Here is a 19550-nt window from a genome sequence, read left to right as displayed (position 1 = left end):
TGATACTTAGGCCACAATATTTTAAACATGTCATACTTGTTTAAGCATGATCTATTTCCACCCTTACATATATCGTAAGGGTGATGCATGAATTTAACATTGAAGCTTGAGTTAACAAATTTCGGTTTTCTTAGCATTACTTTACTACATTACTCATACTCACATAAATATATGATGTTCCACTCGATATCAAATTTAAATTTACAATACATCTCATAGATACTAATGCCAATAATGTTCTTCTATATGATGCCTTTATCATAGGCATAAAACCTGAGAGTTAATTTCAGCTCTGATAAGAACCTTTAGTGCATGTAAATCAATTCATCATCTTTGCATTCTCTTATTGTAATTTCCATTTGATCACGAGCTCTAGAGGGCAATACATCACAACAATGCCTTCTTGGGGCCTGCAACTGAACAAAGAAAATAGTTAAATTATAAGAGTTTTATTAATATTACCAATACAAAACCAAATGTTGAGATACCAATAGATTTTAATTACCTGCTTTATGCTAAGGTCTAGCTTATTTGTGAACACTTTAATCACTTCCATTTTCTGTACTGATTCCATTTTGTAAGAGCAATTTTGGAAAGATTTTCTATAACTGCTTATGGTAATGCCATTTTTACCAGAAGACACATTGTCTAGGTAAAAAGTGATGGGTCTTTTACATGGGTCATGGTGAAGTGGTATTGTATTGAAAGTATATGCACCTGCAATATCATTTTTGGGTTTCCATTCTTTGAATGTTTCTTGCACTTTAAGAATATCTGGTAAAGACACATGGTTTGAGAATATTTGTACAACATAGCCCCATGAAACTGAAATAGTCCATGAAAATTGCTTGTGGTAGCAAACTGTTTGTTGTAGCATTCTCTGAGAATCAACATTTGCAGCTTCCAATAAATGTTGCAAAGATTTTGTAGTTGTCATGTTTGGAAATATTGGATTTGTGGAGTCAAGGTGGTGCAATGATAACAAGGGAGTTATTGGATGTGAAGCCAATAGGCCAAAGATATTTCCCTTTAAATCAACCTGTTCCAATTTATATTAAAGATGAAAAAGCTTATATTAAAAAAGTGATATAAAAGTTTAAGAAGATTCAACAATATTATTGATATAGATAATTCATCTGAATAAATATAATTTTCAAGGTTAATTGTGTTATTATATGTTACCTGATGAAAACCTGGTTCAAGTGTTAATGTGACACCAAGTTCTGTTATGCAAGAATAAACTCTACCATCACTTCCATAGAGATGAGGATACCTTTCAATACATGAATCAAAAACTTTAGCCAACACTTTTGCTAGAGAGGAACTTATAGCAAATCCACCTCCACCATAAGCCATTCCAAAACTAAAAAACCAATCTTGCTTACAACTTTCTGAATTTGCACCAACATAGTACCAAAGCCTATGATCATATTTGGAAAGAGTTTTCACTATATTCGCCGGAAAGAAAATTGTATCATCATCTCCAAAAACATACCATCTAACATTAGAATGATTCAATGCTACAATCTCTTTCACGACACGTGCCACACGAATTGCTGATCTTAGACCATTTCGAAATGTGTATCGAAATCGAGAAGTGTCTTCTGAAATACATAGAGGAGGAAGATGTGTATCATTACTAGTATGGTCTTTTTTTGGAGGGATGCTATCCACAAATACACATCCTCTCATTTTGTTGTTATTGGGTTTCCACCATAATTTTGCATATTCCTTCCTTTTAGGCCATGAAGCCTTACTTGAAGCAATTCCAAACACAAGATGATCAAGAGTGGTTGGTTCAAACACATCTTCTAATGAAGAGTGCACATTCAATAACTTAGATGTTCCTAGGAGTAGCAATGATACAAGGACATAAGTGACACAAAATGAAGAGATGATGAGTAAAATGATGTTTTTCAAAGATTGGGTTTTGGTGATTTTATGAAGTAACAGCATGTTAACTAGAGAATTATATTGGATGTAGTTATGCTGATGCAGAAGATTATTGCTCTAGCACCTTCACACCCTTGTTTTCAAACATTTATAAATGTGTGAGACTCCTCATGATGCATGAACATAAAATATATATATATATATATATATATATATATGCATTCAAACTACAAGTCCAATAAACTAAGATTTTAAATTATAAAATATACATGCATAAGGACAATACTCATATGAACCTATAAGTAACTTGAACACGTTAATGAATCAGTTCAATTTTGTAATAACTTTAACGTTTCAAGTTTGTTACTTGTAACAGTATTTGTGTTTATTCCTTGAGTTGATTAGGTACAAATCAAAATGTTGAATGAGGCGTATGTATGGCGTGTCTGAAAGTGTGTAACAGGTATGAGGGATTCATTTTGAAGAAGAAATTTTGGGTTCTTTTCTTCATATTTGAAGGTACGCAAGGTGATATTTCATGTGCAAAAAGGTATTAGTTCTTCTAGTATTAGTTCTCCTTTTGATATTAAAAACGTTATAAGTTATGATTTGTTAGCAAAAGTCCTTGAATCCTGCTGCCATATCTTGAAAAGTTTCCGAATTTGAAGATCATAAAATGATGGTGGGTTGTGATTTGTGACACGAGTTTTACACAACAAAGATTCTTAAATGCTAATTTCTTCTTCTTTGTTACATTAAATGTATGAGATGAGATATTAACCATAAAGTTTAAAATATAACTAAAGTAATAAACTTATAGATTTAGTATGACACAATTAATATAAAAAGAAATATTACTATATATCTACTTTATTTGATATATTTTGAGGAGCTATGGCTCTACAATTAAATGATGACTTTTTCTATGTGTATTAGAAGAGATTTTACATATAATTTTGTTTTGTTAGTGCATGAAAATCAATTCTTCATCTTTGCATTCTCTTATTGCAACTTCCATTAGGTCATCAGTGTTATGGGGCAATATATCACAACACTGTCTTCTTGGACTCTGCAACTGAATACAAAATATAGTTAATAAATTAAAAGTACTATCCCTACGTAACAAAAAAAGTACCATCATCAATATATAAATCAATCTTCCTAATATACATTACCTGTTTAATCTCAAGGTCTAGTTTCTTTGAGAACACTTTGATCATTTCCACTTTATTCAATGATGCCATGTTGTAGGAGCAATTTCGAAATGATTTTCTATAATTGCTTATGATCCTGCCATCTTTATCATGAGAAACATTGTCTAGATAGAAAATAATGGACCTTTTGCATGGGTCATGGTGAAGTGGTTTTGTGTTATAATTATACAAAGTTGCAAAAACATTTGATCCTCTATTCCAATGTTTGTTTGTTAATTGCACTCTAACAGCATCTGGCAAAGTCATATGGGTTGGGAATACTTGAATAGCATAGCCCCATGACACTGAAATGGTCCATGAAAAGTTCTTGTGATAGCAAATTGTTTGTTGTAGGATCCTTTGGGAATCAACATTTGCTGCTTCAAACAAATGTTGTAGGGCGTCCATAGTTGTCATGTTAGGAAACATTGGATCTATTAAATGTGGATGATGTAGTGACAATAAAGGAGTTACCGGATGTGCGGCCAATAGGCCGAAGATATTACCTCGCATATCAACCTAATCCAATTTCATAATTACAAAACAGAAGATTAATTAATACCGAGGAATACATGTGCAATCAATTTGAATTAGTTACTTTAAATCGATAATTAGTTAGAATTGAATTAACTCACACACCCATTCTAACCAAACATGAAACATCAAAATGGTAGCAGGAGTACTCAATCCTATGACACTTTAAAGGTAAAATATGTTATATTCATTTTTTGAGCTTACTTTTCCTTTCTTCTTCGTTTTCAATTCTTTATTTGTGCTCTTATATATTATATAGGTTTGATCTGTTTAAGGGAAAAATAAGTGTCACATATTTACATCATTATTAAATATGCGTTTAATAATTAATAATATCAATAATATGTTGTCCCTTTAAAAAAGAATATTGCATTATCATTATTAATGATTTTTCGGTGATTAATAATATCATTAAATACAAAGGAAAAAAAAGTTAATACCAATTAATATTAAATTAATTTTTTTATGAAATAATTATTTGAATGTAGATATATCTTATACATGCATAAATACCTAATATAAATTTATCCTTTTTAATAGAATATAAAATATATTATTGAACACACTTTAGAAAAATATTCTATTAAAATGAACTTTTCAAAGGATACAAGTTTAATTTGAATTTCTTAAAGAAAATATAATTTATGTATTAATAATTTATAGCATTTATATATTATCCATCTTTCATAGGTTAACTATTACATTTAAATAAAAATAATTTATATGGATGATTCAGTAATTAACTGAATAACTTTATCTTGTCAATCAACAAATTTTCAATTCATTTTTAAACATATTAACCTATACATGGATAAAATGTAGTCACAATGCATATATATCCAAATATAATATTACTACAGTTGAAAAATATTGTTATTACCTGATGAAAACCAGGTTCTTGTGTTAATCCAACACCAAGTTCAGTTATACAAGAGTATGTCCTAGCATCACTTCCATAGAGATAATGGTACCTTTCTATGCATGAATCAATCACTTTGGCTAACACTTTTGCTAGAGAAGAACTTATAGCAAAACCACCTCCACCAAATGCCATTCCAAAACTAAAATATTGGCTTGAAAGATAACTCTCAGAATGTGCACCAATATAATACCATAGTCTATGATCATATTTTGACAATGTTTTCACCAAATTCTCAGGGAAGAAAATAGTATCATCATCTCCAAACACATACCATCTAACATTAGAATAATTCATTTCTACTATGTCCTTAACAATAAGTGTCATTCGATTCGCTGATAAATGACCCTTAGGCCCCCAAGTGTAATGAAATTTAGAAGTGTTTGAAGATAGACATAGTGGAGGAATTGATGTATCATTGTTGTTTTCATTTGGGAGGGTACCAACAAATACACATCCTCTCATTTTGTTTGGTTTCCAATAGAGTCTTACATATTCCTTCCTCTTAGACCATAGAGTCTTACCTGAACCAAGTCCAAACACTAGATGCTCAAGATTTGTGGCTGCAGAAACATCTTGTGGTGAAGATTTGAAATACTCTTCTTGTAGCTTTGTTGTGGACAAGAGTATAGTAGACATCAAGAGACATATGATACAAATTGAAGAGGAGATTAAAATGAGTTTTATCAAAGGTTTGGTTTGGGTGATATTGTTGAGTGAATTCATACTAAGGAATATCAACAAGGTGTTGGTCTAGTTGTGTAAGGTCTCGCTAGATCCCAGAATGACCAAAAGGTCAAATGTTCGATTCCTGTGAGCGACACTTGTTGAGAAGGGCAACCACACACCTCGAAAAAGATTAATTCCTTACCCAAAATGTGAGACTACCACAAAAATAATAGTTAGGGAATTGGACCAAGTTACGATGATGCACAGGATTGTATATATGATATGGCATTGGGTGGTGCTAATTAGTTATATATATATATACTTACTCTACCTTTAGTTTTTTATGTAACTAAAACATAAATAGATTACAAGTAATTTAGATAAGCTATCGAGTTTATGTTAACGATTCAATCATTATTTTATGTATTAGAAAATATCAATAAAGGCTTTGATGGTTTTTACGTCTTCAAAAAGTTTAATCTTTAGTAGTTTAGCTATCAATTCTAAAACATACTAATGTATATTAAAACTTAAAATGATTCAATTGCTGAGAATTCAAGAAACACTCTCACCCTTCAAATCTGTCCTAACTTAAAGATTCTTTCTTTCTTTTTTTTCTCTTCATTTCTTGTCCACTTTCTTCACCTCATGACCATCATTTTCTAAACAAATTTAACAAGTACACAAATCTAATTTTTTTTCTATTTAATTTCAGGATGATCTCTCAACTAATTAGCTAAGTTTTAGTACTGACAAATATTCAACAAACTATAATAAATCTCACCGTCTGCCAAAAGAAATAAACTTTAGGCGGTTTCACATCTACCGTTAAAGAAATCTCATTTTAGTCATTGTGTTTTTCACCGTACTATTTTAGTTTCTCAAAAATTAAAAAACCCAAAGTTATTTACAAGAATTTAAAATATAGGTCAAATTAATCATTGTTAGTATTAGTTAGTCTCAATCAGATGTTATAAAACATACTAAAATGACTTTTATGTTCATATGAGTATGTCTAGCAATCATACTAAAACAAATAAGCATGTGACAGTTAAGCATAAAACTATGTCTAGAATTACACTAAAAAGATGAGGTTCTAGTTTAGGTTATATGGAACCATAATTTCTTCACAGGTTCAACATATGAATTCATACGAGGAGAGTCGTCACTCACTAAATAAGCATTAAGCAGAACAAAGACAAGTAGTAAAATTTATTGCTCATAATTAAAATAAATCAATTCTAAATACATATATCAAATAAATATTTCAATCAATCTCAACAAAGGAGAAGCTTAGCTAAGGATTTTTCATACAAAACTAAAGCGAATAAAAACGTAACCCAAAGAGAAGAGGTACATTCACCACGTGTATACATCAGTTCCATCATTCATCCTCCCTCATATTTACATTTTGTTTTCGGCCTATACTAGCCTAGGAACTAAATGAGTTCAAAATTATTCTGTATACATCAATTCCATCATTCATCCTCCCTCATATTTACATTTTGTTTTCGGCCTATACTAGCCTAGGAACTAAATGAGTTCGAAATTATTCTAATTTACACCAAAGTAGTAAATGAAACTGAAATTGGATTGATGTTCATCCCATTTTATCAATCTAATATTTTATATATGCGTTGAGTGCAGGGGAGGTGTGTTGAGCACATCTCTTCATCTGACTGGATTCTTCACCTAGCCAAGTTGTGCTTGGTGCGACTCCTACATTGGATGCATATTACCTGAATATGGTCTAAGTCAATTTTTTATCCTCTTGACATCAATCCTTACTCATTTAAGTCCTAAAATGTCATATAAACTCAATGCATAAGATTAATGCAATAACTCATCAATTTGCTAAGTATAATTGTATAAAATTAGAATTTAGAATAAAAAATATTATATTAGTCTTATAAATTTAGGTAATTTTCAAACCTAACATTAATTTAATTTGCGGCCTAATAATGAATCAATGAAGTTTTAATTAATCTTATAGTATACCACATAAAAACAATACAAAAAATCATATGTTAACTTCTTGTTGGGGTGTGTAAGTTCTTTTAATATCAAATGTTATACCTCATGTATTATTTTGAAATAATCATTTATCCAAAGTGTTGAAATGCATTTAGATGCTATTATCATTAATTAATACTAACATCATAAGTAAGATAGTAATTTATATGAAAATGAAGAAAAAAGATTAAACTATAAAACAATATCATAAATCTTGCTAAGATTGAATCTCACTAAGAATGGATAGGTCATAGACATGCGTTGCAATCGGCATTTCCAACCCAATATTATTCAAATGAAACAAAGCTTTCAAGCAAAATTTAAGTGTTCTTGCGTGGCTAATAATTCACCCTTAAATGCACCTATTGATACTTGTTCTCTTTTCCTTTTTTTAATGGCTTTTGAAGCCATAAAAGCTTCAATTCATTGAGTTGTAAACTATGTCTGAAATTCTTCTATCTTCGTAATATTTTATCATTATATTAAGGAAGCTCATTTGGACACTCTAATTGGAAATTTGTGGTTGAAGAAAGCCCTTCAAAAAAATTGATAAACAGGTCCTTTGACAATTCAAATATTTTGCTAGGTTCTTGATCTTCTTTACTCCTCCACCATGTGAGAGAGATCCCATTCTCACGCCCAATTCATCCACCCATTGAGGTTCCCTTTTTCCTCATTCATTCATAATTAAACAATGATTATCATTTCAACATATTATTAGCTTTTATTTATACTTTGTCGAATTTTATAATGTTAGCTAATGCCATGCATGATATGTAAACTTGTGCTAGCCAATTTTATGTTTACAAAATGCATAGAAACCTCATACTCTCGATTCCTCATAATATTGCCTACAGAATGTTAACTTATTTTATAAGAGTTTGAAGGATGATGGAATGAAATAGAATATAATGTAATGGAATAGGAAGGGAAGGGAACAAATGGAATGGAATGGGATTAACGGTAAACTTTTATCATAGAAACCATGTGTAAATGAATGTTAAGAAATCATAGTTTTTATATTATAGGAATGAATATAGATTGCCAACCTTTATCTATGACAACAATTCTCCTTTTGACGTTGTATGTTGTTCTTCGTCAATAGAGAAATTATTGTATCTCTTTCCCTTTCTTTCTATGCTATTCTTTTATTGATAGCTAATAGAACAACCTTTCTAGGCAGAGATAAGGACAATGCTTCATTTTTCTTATCAGTATAATGCTTCCATCAAACACTACTTATTCACAATTCTCTGTTCAAGAGTTATACCATTCAAAATAGAACATCATATCCATTCATGTATCATGAGCATTTCTTACATTAACCCCAAATATATTGCATGGCTATACATATATATATATATATATATCAACTTTTGCATGTTGTTAGGTTCTTGGCATAATTGAAGAGGTGCAACATAAACATATATACAACAACATAGTTGTTTGTAGTTTCATATATATATATATGTTCGGAGGTGCTTCTGTTCCTGCTAGTAATCCTCACTTACGTAAGTCTGGGAGCAGCAAATTTAAAGCTGTTGTCTCGGATCTTGGTAACTTCATCTCTTCTATTTTAACATAATAATCTCTTTTATTTTAACATAATAATCACTTATATTTTAACTTTTGATTATATGTGTGTTCTATCAATACATCAACCATTTATTCCTACTATTCCCAGAGGCATATGATGTTGAAAACGATGCTGAGGATGGTGTTTTTGGTTCCATGGAAGCAAATGATTCAAGGGGTGGTGGTAGCACACCCATGAGTTTCACTGCTATATTGCCCTCGCCCGTTTTGCTGTGGAGATTCAAGGTTTTTATATTGTTTTAACTTTGAAGAAGCTTTAGGAATTTTCTTGTAAATTGATCTTCTATTTCTATAATGCATTCTGCTATTTTCATTCATTTTTTCCTGCTCTACTTGTCCAGGTACTATTGTTCCTTATTTGGGGCTTCATCTGTTGCAAGGTTAGTAACACTTTCTCTATACAGCATTTCCCTGCAGCTTCACAATCTTATTGGCCATATGTGAAAATTGCAGATTGGATGGGATTCTGTCATGAGAATGAGTGCAGACAAACGGGGTTTGTTTCTATATGAAGCATTTTTGTATTTTAACCCTCTTCTTCTTGCGGTTAGTTCTTTCTCCTCTTTTACACAGCTTATGGTTTTGAAACTTTATTTACATATTTGTTGTATCATTGTGTTACATCTCATTTTTTTATATTTCAGGCTTTGATGGTTTGGCTTTGGGGAATCAACTTATGGTTTTTTGCTCAGGCTGGTGTCAATTATGCAAAAATATTTGATCATGATCAAAATCATCTGACTCACAGAGAAATATGGAAGGTAATAACTATGGTCACTTTTACTATGTCATGTTTGGCACATAGTTATTTTTTATGGTCCTATAATCTCTGCCTTAGATTTTGCTAACTTTTCTGTTTATCATTGCAGTGTGCCACATGGATGACAATTATTGTTCCAACCAGTTTGACAGCATATATTTATCTTTATTCTCAAGGAGAAGTCTCATATGCTGCATCACAACCAGTGTAATAGATGCATCCACTCTTAATTATGGGTTATTGTATAGTTTTGTCTGCATGGTTATCACTTTTTCAATTATTACTGTACTATTGTCATTTCTCAACAATACTTTATTTGATTGCAATGTTTTTTTAATAAATTTTTTTATTTCACTGATAAATTATAACAATGAATTATGATAAGCTAAGATGTAAATAAGATATCCAACACACAAGAGTTTATATTTATTTATGTCATCAGTGAAAAATACTTTAGTCAGCATATATAACTTTTCATGTAGAAAACAAGTGAAGTTTTGTCCACTGCATTATTTATGATGAATTAATGAATATTTAATACCACTTGTGCTCCTTTTGTTTCTTGTTGAAAGTGTTGAGTTTTCCTTGAATTTTTCTGCAGGTGCTATTGTATGCTGGTGTAGTTTTGGTTTTGATATTCCCCTTTGACATCTTTTACCTTTCTTCTAGATTTTATTTCTTAAGGACACTTGGGCGCATAGTTTTCCCATTACAGGCAAGTTTTCTCTTATTTGAGTGTATTATGTTAGTAAGTTCTAGCACTTAGGTAAATAATATATATAAGCATGCACATAGAATATCATATACAATGTAACTTATTCACATACTTCCTCTCTGAGTTCAGTGTTTATAACAACTTCATATGTATCCATGCATCTCCCACTCCCACATTAGTGTTACGTATCCGTTTGCAAGTTGAGTTTTGAAGGGGGAGAAATAAAGGGAAAAGAATAGTTTCATAGTCATTTCGTAAATATATTTTATAACTCTCAATTATTCTCTCCGAAAACCAACTCGCAAAAAGACCCTTAGATAAAATGGTTGCATTGCAGACATAAAGGTAAAATAAAATAAAAACTACGTGCTGACCCAAAATCAAAATCATTGTACTTTATATGCAACCATGCTTGATTATTAATCCTATTTTTTTGTATTTTCTTGAAACCAGGCAATATCATTCTCCGATTTTTTCTTGGCTGATATTTTAACTTCAATGCCCAAGGTCTGATTCCTTTCAGTATTATCTTTCTCTAGAATGATATTTGTTGTATTCCATGTTAGTCTTTAGTTGTTTAAGATTGACTTTTACATAATAGGTTTTTAACCTAAACTACATGTTTATTTATAGATATGAAGCTATATACTTTTGCATGCATTTAAATTGTTTGTTATTACAAAAAACTGAAAGAAACCTTCCTAGTAAAAGTTGGAAATCATATCCTACCGTAAGTTACTTTGAGTTAATCATATAATACAATAAGCAGAAATGGAGGGAGATATAAATATATGATTCAAAGAGGTAGATGAAATAGTGAAGTACTTTAGGTGTCATATGCTATGTGTTTATACTGAGTTTCAACTTTCAACACTGACATGCAAAACCTTATAGTTTAGACTTTAGAATTGATATAATTTGGTGATTTAAATGTTGGTTTTTTAACTTCCTAGTGATGTACTACTATAATAATATTATATGGTGATTATGATTGCAATTTATATATGCAGGTGTTTTCTGATTTGGAGCGTTCTGTCTGTAGAATGGTTCATAGACAGGTTTGGTTCTGAAAATTTTATGTATTTTAGTTACTAGTTTTTCTAGCTTCCTGTTCTGGTTGTTATATAAAAGTGGGTTTAGCACCACATTTTGACCGAAAACCTTAAGGTATTAAGGTTTATCGGTCCATCCACTTATATGTTTTTTAACTTATACATTTTTACATAATGTAAGATTTCTTCATTAACACTTGGAATATCCAACACATTCGATATATCGACATTTTATAAATAAATAAATAAAAAACTGTTTTGTAGGTTGCAACAATTGATTGGTTAGAAGCTGATTCAGTTTGTGGTAGTCACTCAGTGGCAATTCCTTTAGTTCTTGTTTTACCTTACATTTTCCGTTTAAATCAATGTCTCCGACAATACAAAGATAGTGGAGACAAAACTTCTCTTCTCAATGGTAACACCTTTTCCTTTAAGAACTTGTATCAGTTACTCATGCAAACTAGTTAAGAATCTGACTAGTCATGTTCAATTTTTAAGGCCACTTTTGTTTACAATTATACCTGAGTTTTATACATTGTCTTACATCATCCACCATTCATATTTAATCATCACTAACTATTCAAAAAAAGTTGTACAAATGATTGGTATATGATATAATGAATGTGTATAAATCTTTAGGCTGACAAATATTACACTCAATTAGATTAAATTATTGAGTCATATTTTCTTTACCAAATGATATTACTGCTTAATAATGATATTATTTTCCTTTGATTATGGTTTCAGCTTTAAAATATTCAACAGCAGTGCCAGTGATTTTTCTTTCTGCCCTTAAGTATCACATCTTCCCTGATAAGTGGACAAACTTTTATAGGCCTCTATGGCTTCTTTCAAGTGTTATAAACTCATTATACTCTTTCTACTGGGATGTGAATAGAGATTGGGACCTAAGGTATGCCAAAAATGTTTGTCCTACTATACCAAACACATTTAATGGTATCTTTGAAACATAGCTTTTTTCTAAATGCAGACATGTAGATTCTACTGTCAAGAGTGATTTTATAACTTAGCCAAGAACTTAAAGGCAGAAAATTTTGGTTTTATTGACATTATCAGTGAGGATGTTATTTCTGTTGTAAGATTATGAATGTCTTGTAACATGTGATAAGATTTCTTTCTATTTCCGCAGCAGCTTCACTCGAATATTCAAGTTCAGCAAGCCGCATCGACTTTCGCATCTGTTACATGGAAGGAGATGGGTAAGGATTGTTATGGGAACAACTTGAGAAAAGACTACTACTAGATCAAAAAATAAAACAACAGATTGTGATTGCAGGTTTATTTTTGGGTGATTGGGAGTAATCTGGTTTTGCGCTGCACTTGGACATACAAGTTATCTTCCCATCTTCGCCATAATTATCGCACGGTGTTCACAATCGCTGCCTTGGAGATTTTCCGCCGCTTCCAATGGATCTTTTTTCGCGTAGAAAATGAGTGGAACAAGATGAATTCCAAATCACACATTCAGCTCTCAGGAGATGAAATGTCAAATGAAGAAGAGAAGTTACTTGATTACAGTAACAACCACAGTGTATAGGCTAGAGAACCTTGTGTTGATTTTGCAGTATCATTTAAAGTACAAATTTCTGTATGGTAAATCTACAACTACATACATAAGTGAATCTACTCCAAAAAAACATTATCTTTAAGCCTATATGAACTAAGGTTTCATGGTCCCTGCAATTTGCAAGACAAACAAATGAAATAGAAACCATAGTATAAAATTTCATGCCAAAGTTGATCTGAAAGGGCCTAAGTGTCAAAACTGCTACATAATTAACCCATAATAACATTAACTATGTTCCCTTTACTAGTGTTTTATTTGCATTTTAACTCAGTCACATTTATAGGAATGCCTCATTATCACTTCTGCTACATGTGTGTTTACATATATTATGGCTCTTCTTCAATGCACTTTGGGCACCTGCATCTAAAACCATAATCTGCAAGGGATGCTTGTCTCTCATCATATGGAAGGTCCTCATCAACATAAGATATTGTTATCTGAAAAATCTTCCAAAAGTTAATTAGTTGAACAAAGCAATAATATATATACATCTGAGATTATTATGGTAAGTTCCATATATGATGTCCCTTTCAGAACCCTGGTTTCAAAAACATCATCAATCATTGGGCTGTACCAAAAGCCAAATTCTCAGTAAAAGCATTTAGGAAAAAGATATTTATTGGGTCATTAGATATTGGCATAAACTAACCTCTTCTCCTTTAGAAATGGACCTCAGTGCAATTATTGTTGCTTGGCCATCTCTATCCTGCATACAAAAAAAGATGCATGATACACTTTGTGAAGTAACTGTTACGATGAGATCTTGTTTTCGAAGTAATTTACGAAAGGGTGAAAAGGCGACATGCTTAACCAACAAAGCAGGCACAAAATGAAATCATGTAATAAAACAGAATCAAGAGTAATCAAACCAAAAGGGAACCTCATTTTCTTTTTCATGTTAAAACAGAATCAAGGGTAATCAAACCAAAAGGCCAATGAAATTTATCTAACAAAAAACTTGTTTATAGCATTGCTGCAGGATACACGTGGATTATGGGTGATAAGCCAAAGGCAGTGCTAGCTCAAGTGATATAGGAGAAGTTAAGCCGACCAAAACACTCGTTTATAGCATGGCTACAATATAAAAAAATATGCTGCTGACAAAGGAAGGATGACTAGAATGGGCATTCCAGTTGTGGATGATCTATGCACCCTATGTCAAACTGAATTGGAAACGAACAGGCATCTTTTCTTTGAATGTTCATATTCGAAGGGACTTTTGCAGCAGGTACATGACAAGATTAGTATAAGGAGTTGTCCTTATAATTTGAACAGATGGAAAAGATTCTGTATTCATTTATGGAAACATTTCTCCCGGTAAAGACAAGTTGCTTGAGCTTATTTCACAGCATGTGTTTATCAGATTTGGAAGGAAAGGAATATGAGAATTTTTCAACAGAAAAGCAGGAATGTAGATAAAATTTAACTGAGATATGTACACAAATGAAGTACAAAGTCAATACTAAGATTGATAGAAGTAAGGGTGAGGGAACAATATTTCTACAACAAATAGCATACATGTAATAGGATGGTAGTATCAGATTTTGATCTTAAGTTCTTTTTAGTATAGAAGGAATGTTCTATGCTATTTACTGGCTTAGTATTGTTCTTTTTGAAGAATAGCTCGTGCGAAACCAGGCCTCAGTTGCATGTTTTGTTTTGGTTAATGGTAATATAATCACATATTTACCTTAAAAAACAAATTTATCTAGTCATTTTTTTCCGAAATCAAGTATGCGATCAACTCAAACCAAATGAAAATTGAAGATAAAGTCAAGATAGCTTTGCCACACATACCTCATCTCTTTTGAAAGCCTTGGCATTAGGACAACAAGAATGGTTCATGCAGCTTTGCAAAGCAAAAAATGCAGTTCCTATAATAAAATTCAATACCGATTTATAACTAAATAATGATCAAAATTAAACAGAATATGTCGTGAAGGTATAGCACCATGCACCAATGAAACTGCATTGTTTCAATTATCAGTAATACATGCAATGCATTATTATAATGCTTTCTTTTGGAGAGTCAGATAGTGAAATAAAATAACCATTAATGACATAAAGCCAAAGTTGAAGTATAAATGTTACATAAAGAGACAATGGAGACTTGTCTACAGATATCATCGGACAAAATGTCGTAAACTCAGTACCTTGGCAACAAATAGAATAGTCTTCACCCAGAGCATCCAGAATAGGTTGTGTAATTTTCTCGGCTTCTTCCTGCCATTAATGTTAACAGAAAAAGTAAAAGAACTTATTCATTTGAGATAAAGTAGAAAATCAAGGGGAATACAATTCTAACCTTATTCGGATCTGTCAGATCATCAATGTATAAAAAGTAATCCTCCACAGGAGAAGCTACAACCAAATCACTGACAAATATAAACTCAGGATCATTATACAGATTATTACAATCTGAAATTTTAAGTATGATTCTCATGTTCAGTTTACTTCTATAGCTATATCACAATATTCAAGCATTATGTTAATGCCTTAATGGAAACAGACAAAACATAGTATATGGCGAAACGGAAAAAAAATCCATACAGTGAACTCTTACAGATTATTCAGCTCAAACATGCCAATGATATGTCCATAGATTTCAAGTGAGAACACTGGAAAGAGTCAAGGACTTGGAGCTAAAATTTCCGAAGAAATGATGACATGATATCACTAGGAAAACACATGAACAAATATATCACAAAACTTGCATATTTAGGATACATGGCTCACACTCCTTGTCAAATATAGCTGTCTTCAGAAGTTGAAGAGACTGAAACATCAATAACAAGACAAGTAGGTATATCATATTATATCGGTGAAAATAACATTTCATATCACACACCAAACATATGAAGAATCCTACCTTGAATGCCAGTTCTTTTATTTGCATTCTAAATGAAGCTTCATCAGAAGAATCAATATCTTCTGGCAATGCAACACAGTCCCACCACCTATAAGTCACTTGAAATTATTCACTTGCATATAATAAATCATACTGAATGCACATCAAAAGATCGAAGAAGAATTCTCTTTACAAAATAGCATGTTTGAAGGATATATTATTAGATATTTAGATGAGTTTATTAGATTAAAATATTCCTTTGAACAATGAAATTGGTATATTATTGGATGAGTTTTACAAAGTTGTTTGATGAAATAAAACTTATACTCGCAAGAAATAATGATATTAATTAAAGAAAAGGTTCAATATTCTAATCATAGAAAATCCAATACTTTTCTTTTTGGTTAAAACAAAATCTGCTTTGCTTAGTAAGAAGGCTTACAAGGACATATTCCACCCTCTATACACTTTAATGAATTGAAGAATTTGACAAGGGCATAAAAAACTGGTATGAAATTGATAGAGACCAAATTATATCGTATATGATTTATCTATACAATTTCAACAATCCTGCAACATATATACCATAAATATTTTAAAACCTTAATTACATGAAACCATGGTCCAGCATCTCCGTATAAGGCATGGACATACGTGCATATTGTCAAGAAATTCCGTCACACACTAGGAAAGCATAAGATTTAGACTCAGTATTCTTGTAAACAGGTAAATAAGTCAGTAATTACCTTCTCTTGTATCCCATTGATATAGGCCTCCAAGCTTCCAAAAGAAGAGAGAAATTATGGTTGTTTGAATCATAAGACTTATCACGTTTCACTTGCTCATCAAAATTATTTGCTTTTAACTTGCGGTACCTTAATATGGTAGTAGAAATAGCCTAGTCATAAAATCCAACCAGGCTTCCAGTCATGTACGCGTAGTGGAGAAAATTTATGCAAGACTGACGAAAATATAGCTTATTCGATGAGTTGAGCATCGATAAATATGCACATGTTCATGTCTAATGTCAAATTAAAGGATAGCTGAGATAGAACAAAATAGACATGTAAAATAATTAAAAGATAAAAGGACCATGCAATGTAATATTGAGGAAGAAACTATCTCTTATAAAAGCTAATTTTGCTAAATTGGTTTTTGTATTTAAAGTTCCAGCATTTACTATACAATATACTTCTTGAACACTAACGACAATAATACTAGGTCGGTAGGTCTTGTTCTCGTTGACATGTCCCTTTCACAAGGACTGACCAACTTCAAGAAATTATAAGCCAATATCAGATATACATGCATTAACGGCTTGTTTGTGTGTGTATTCGTGCACACATGTTTTTCAGGCAGCATTCAAGAGACACCAATTTCAGATCAAAATGAAACCATACCTTTGCAGCAAGTAAGAATATATCATTTGTTTCTGGAAGGAAAAGGAAAGAGCATCAAATTAAAAAGCAATGCACAGAGCAAAATGATTCAGAACAAGTTTAAACTTTTTAACATTATTAGTGTCCATATAGAAGGAGTCTTACCATTAGCATGTTTGACAAATTTAAGAAGTGCCTCTCTACGTGCTGGATCAGACCTCTCGCCCGTACAGAGTAATGAATGAGAGGATTCCCAATCAGCCTCAGCACATGACGCGCTACAGGTATTGACAACATCACAGGAAGATATTATTTCATATTTCAAACCCCGAAAAAATTATGTGCAGGAAGCAAGGAACAAAGATTCCCTTAATCGCAGAAAGTTAAGAGCAGCTCAATTAGACTATACCCGATAATCTGCTTTACTCTTAAAATTTTAAATTTGAAGCAATTAGCATTGGAATTTGGATCCACATATTTACTCATAAAAGTATGAGGATACTCATTATTGTTTTTTCAAGCAATCATAGTCTTACCTGCAATAGTAAACTTCTCCACATCCACCATGGCATGGAACAGGTGATGGCAAAGGGAACTCCTTAGAGTAAGGCAATATCAATTGACCATTCATTAATGATTCCACAACACCTTCGGGTAGAGGAATTTTAGTTTTGCTGGAACTACCGGAACCACATTGCTGACTACTCTCTTCTTCATCAGAGGAGTCCATTTCCATTTCATTACAACCGTGATTCTCAGAAGCATTTACTTCTTGCAAGTAAAGCATCCTCCCAATTTGAAGTTCTATTGAACCAATAAAACGAAAGCAGAAGCTACAGACAAAGCAATCAATCTGCGAAAGTAACGTAGAAAATAAGAAAAGGTACAAAAATAAACTTCAATTTTAAGGTATCATGTTTAAGTTTAAAAATAAGTGATTTTTAAAAAAACACTTTGGCGAAAAGGTTTTAAATTGCAGTCTGCAACCACAAATGAGGCCATAATATTATGGTTTTGATATTATTCACACTCAGCTTCGCAACTGCAATTGTAATTGCATTTCCTACAGGCAGTATTAGCCGCAACGCAACGATGACTTAAGACCTCTAAACCTCTCAGAAAATGAAAAACTCAGCTTCTCCTAAAGCTGAATTTCAGATAGTTTTTTTCATCATATAAAAAACTCTTCACTAAAAATGCATACAAACAAGAATATGAATGCTATAAGTGACTTTTCAATTAAAAAAAACCTTGTTCTGACAATGTTGAACCCCCACAAAGATGCGGTCATTAAGAACAAGGTCTCCTTCATTGAAGGGCATAGCAGCATATACACCTGCCCAATTGCACACAAAAAATATAGTGTAATACACAATAATCAAAATTGAAATTTGAAAGATACCCATTTGGTTAAATTAAGTACCCTTTCCAAAGTTTGGATCTTGTTGAACATTGATGGCACTAGAGTGGGTTGAAGACAAAAGGGTATGATAATATTGGTCAAGTAGAAGAGAAGAAGGAGGAGAGAGAAGAGAAGAGATTTGATTGGAACACAAAGAATCAATAGAACAAATAGGAGGAGGCTCCATTGATTATGAATGAGACTATAAACAAAACAACACTTTCAGATTACAGTGTCATAGACTCATAGTAGAAGCGTGGCGGCGGAAAATATTAACCACCGTTGTCTATTACTATGTTCTATGTTTCTATCATTCTATTTTTTTATTTTAATTTTTTTTAAATTATTTGGGTTACATGGTAGAAAAACAAGTAAATCCTTATTGAAAGTTTGTGTCTGAAAATAATAATCTTTGATAAAATTAGGTGATTATTTAAGATAATGTAATAAAGTTTAGGTGCTCTTGGCTAATAAGTTTTAGGCCATTCCAATTAATTTATTAAATTAAAGTTTATAAGTTAATCACTTCTTAAAACAATTATTTTTATCAAACTAAACAAATCTAGTGTATTTATTTATGTCAAATTAGCTTTATGACTAATACTAATAACTAGGCTATAAACGAGTTGAACTAGAATTCAGCTCGATAAGGATTGACTCAGCTTGAAATTCAACTCAAGTTCGATATGAGTTATTTTTTTAGCTCGAATTCGGCTCGGTTAAAGTTCACGAATTGTTCGATTCAGTTCGAATGTTTCATTTGGACAACTGAAATAATTAATTAAAATTTTAAAAATACTTCAAAAGGTTATATATATATATAAATATAATATTTTTTATATATTAACAATAAATATAAAATATAATGTATGTAAACATAAAAATTAATTTATATAAATATATATATATATAAATAATTAATTAAATAAATATATATATATATATATATATATCAAGCTAGCTCATGAACTTAACGAGTCGAACTATAT

The 19550-nt window shown here is 31.5% G+C and overlaps 4 protein-coding genes across 6 annotated transcripts; 1 reads left to right on the top strand and 3 right to left on the bottom strand.

The window, feature by feature from the left end:
* Positions 110-2048, bottom strand: LOC109350927. The gene is made up of 3 exons (XM_019592238.1): positions 1183-2048; positions 506-1039; positions 110-416 (listed from the first exon to the last, which is right to left on the bottom strand). Exons 1-3 carry the CDS (start codon positions 1954-1956, stop codon positions 306-308), a joined length of 1419 nt encoding a protein of 472 aa, XP_019447783.1. The 5' UTR covers positions 1957-2048; the 3' UTR covers positions 110-305.
* LOC109350980 lies at positions 2797-5269 on the bottom strand. Its single transcript, XM_019592288.1, has 3 exons — positions 4501-5269; positions 3069-3605; positions 2797-2968 (listed from the first exon to the last, which is right to left on the bottom strand). The coding sequence occupies exons 1-3, from the start codon at positions 5263-5265 to the stop codon at positions 2858-2860; spliced, it is 1413 nt and encodes a 470-aa protein (XP_019447833.1). The 5' UTR covers positions 5266-5269; the 3' UTR covers positions 2797-2857.
* Positions 7717-12992, top strand: LOC109350921 (SPX and EXS domain-containing protein 1-like). 2 transcript variants are annotated; one of them, XM_019592234.1, is made up of 14 exons: positions 7717-7881; positions 8612-8777; positions 8906-9042; positions 9159-9197; positions 9271-9363; positions 9462-9578; positions 9687-9782; positions 10179-10292; positions 10746-10799; positions 11303-11350; positions 11609-11759; positions 12092-12257; positions 12495-12564; positions 12629-12779. In XM_019592234.1, the coding sequence occupies exons 2-14, from the start codon at positions 8690-8692 to the stop codon at positions 12665-12667; spliced, it is 1212 nt and encodes a 403-aa protein (XP_019447779.1). In that variant the 5' UTR covers positions 7717-7881; positions 8612-8689; the 3' UTR covers positions 12668-12779. The 2 variants fall into 2 exon arrangements, with proteins under 2 accessions (XP_019447779.1, XP_019447778.1); XM_019592233.1 differs by having other exon boundaries at positions 7723-7881; positions 12642-12992.
* LOC109350920 (histone-lysine N-methyltransferase ATXR2) lies at positions 12990-18875 on the bottom strand. Of its 2 annotated transcripts, XM_019592232.1 has the most exons (15): positions 18583-18875; positions 18410-18495; positions 17696-18012; positions 17325-17437; positions 17181-17212; positions 16527-16678; positions 15802-15889; positions 15660-15708; positions 15496-15550; positions 15238-15307; positions 15086-15155; positions 14730-14806; positions 13582-13638; positions 13216-13369; positions 12990-13142 (listed from the first exon to the last, which is right to left on the bottom strand). In XM_019592232.1, the coding sequence occupies exons 1-14, from the start codon at positions 18746-18748 to the stop codon at positions 13259-13261; spliced, it is 1443 nt and encodes a 480-aa protein (XP_019447777.1). In that variant the 5' UTR covers positions 18749-18875; the 3' UTR covers positions 12990-13142; positions 13216-13258. The 2 variants fall into 2 exon arrangements, with proteins under 2 accessions (XP_019447777.1, XP_019447776.1); XM_019592231.1 differs by having other exon boundaries at positions 12990-13369.

The sequence above is a fragment of the Lupinus angustifolius genome, chromosome LG06, assembly GCF_001865875.1.
Source record: "Lupinus angustifolius cultivar Tanjil chromosome LG06, LupAngTanjil_v1.0, whole genome shotgun sequence".
In the NCBI taxonomy this organism is placed as follows: Eukaryota; Viridiplantae; Streptophyta; class Magnoliopsida; order Fabales; family Fabaceae; genus Lupinus; species Lupinus angustifolius.
Note: the sequence above shows the minus strand (reverse complement) of the source record. Positions and strands in the feature narration are given on the sequence as shown.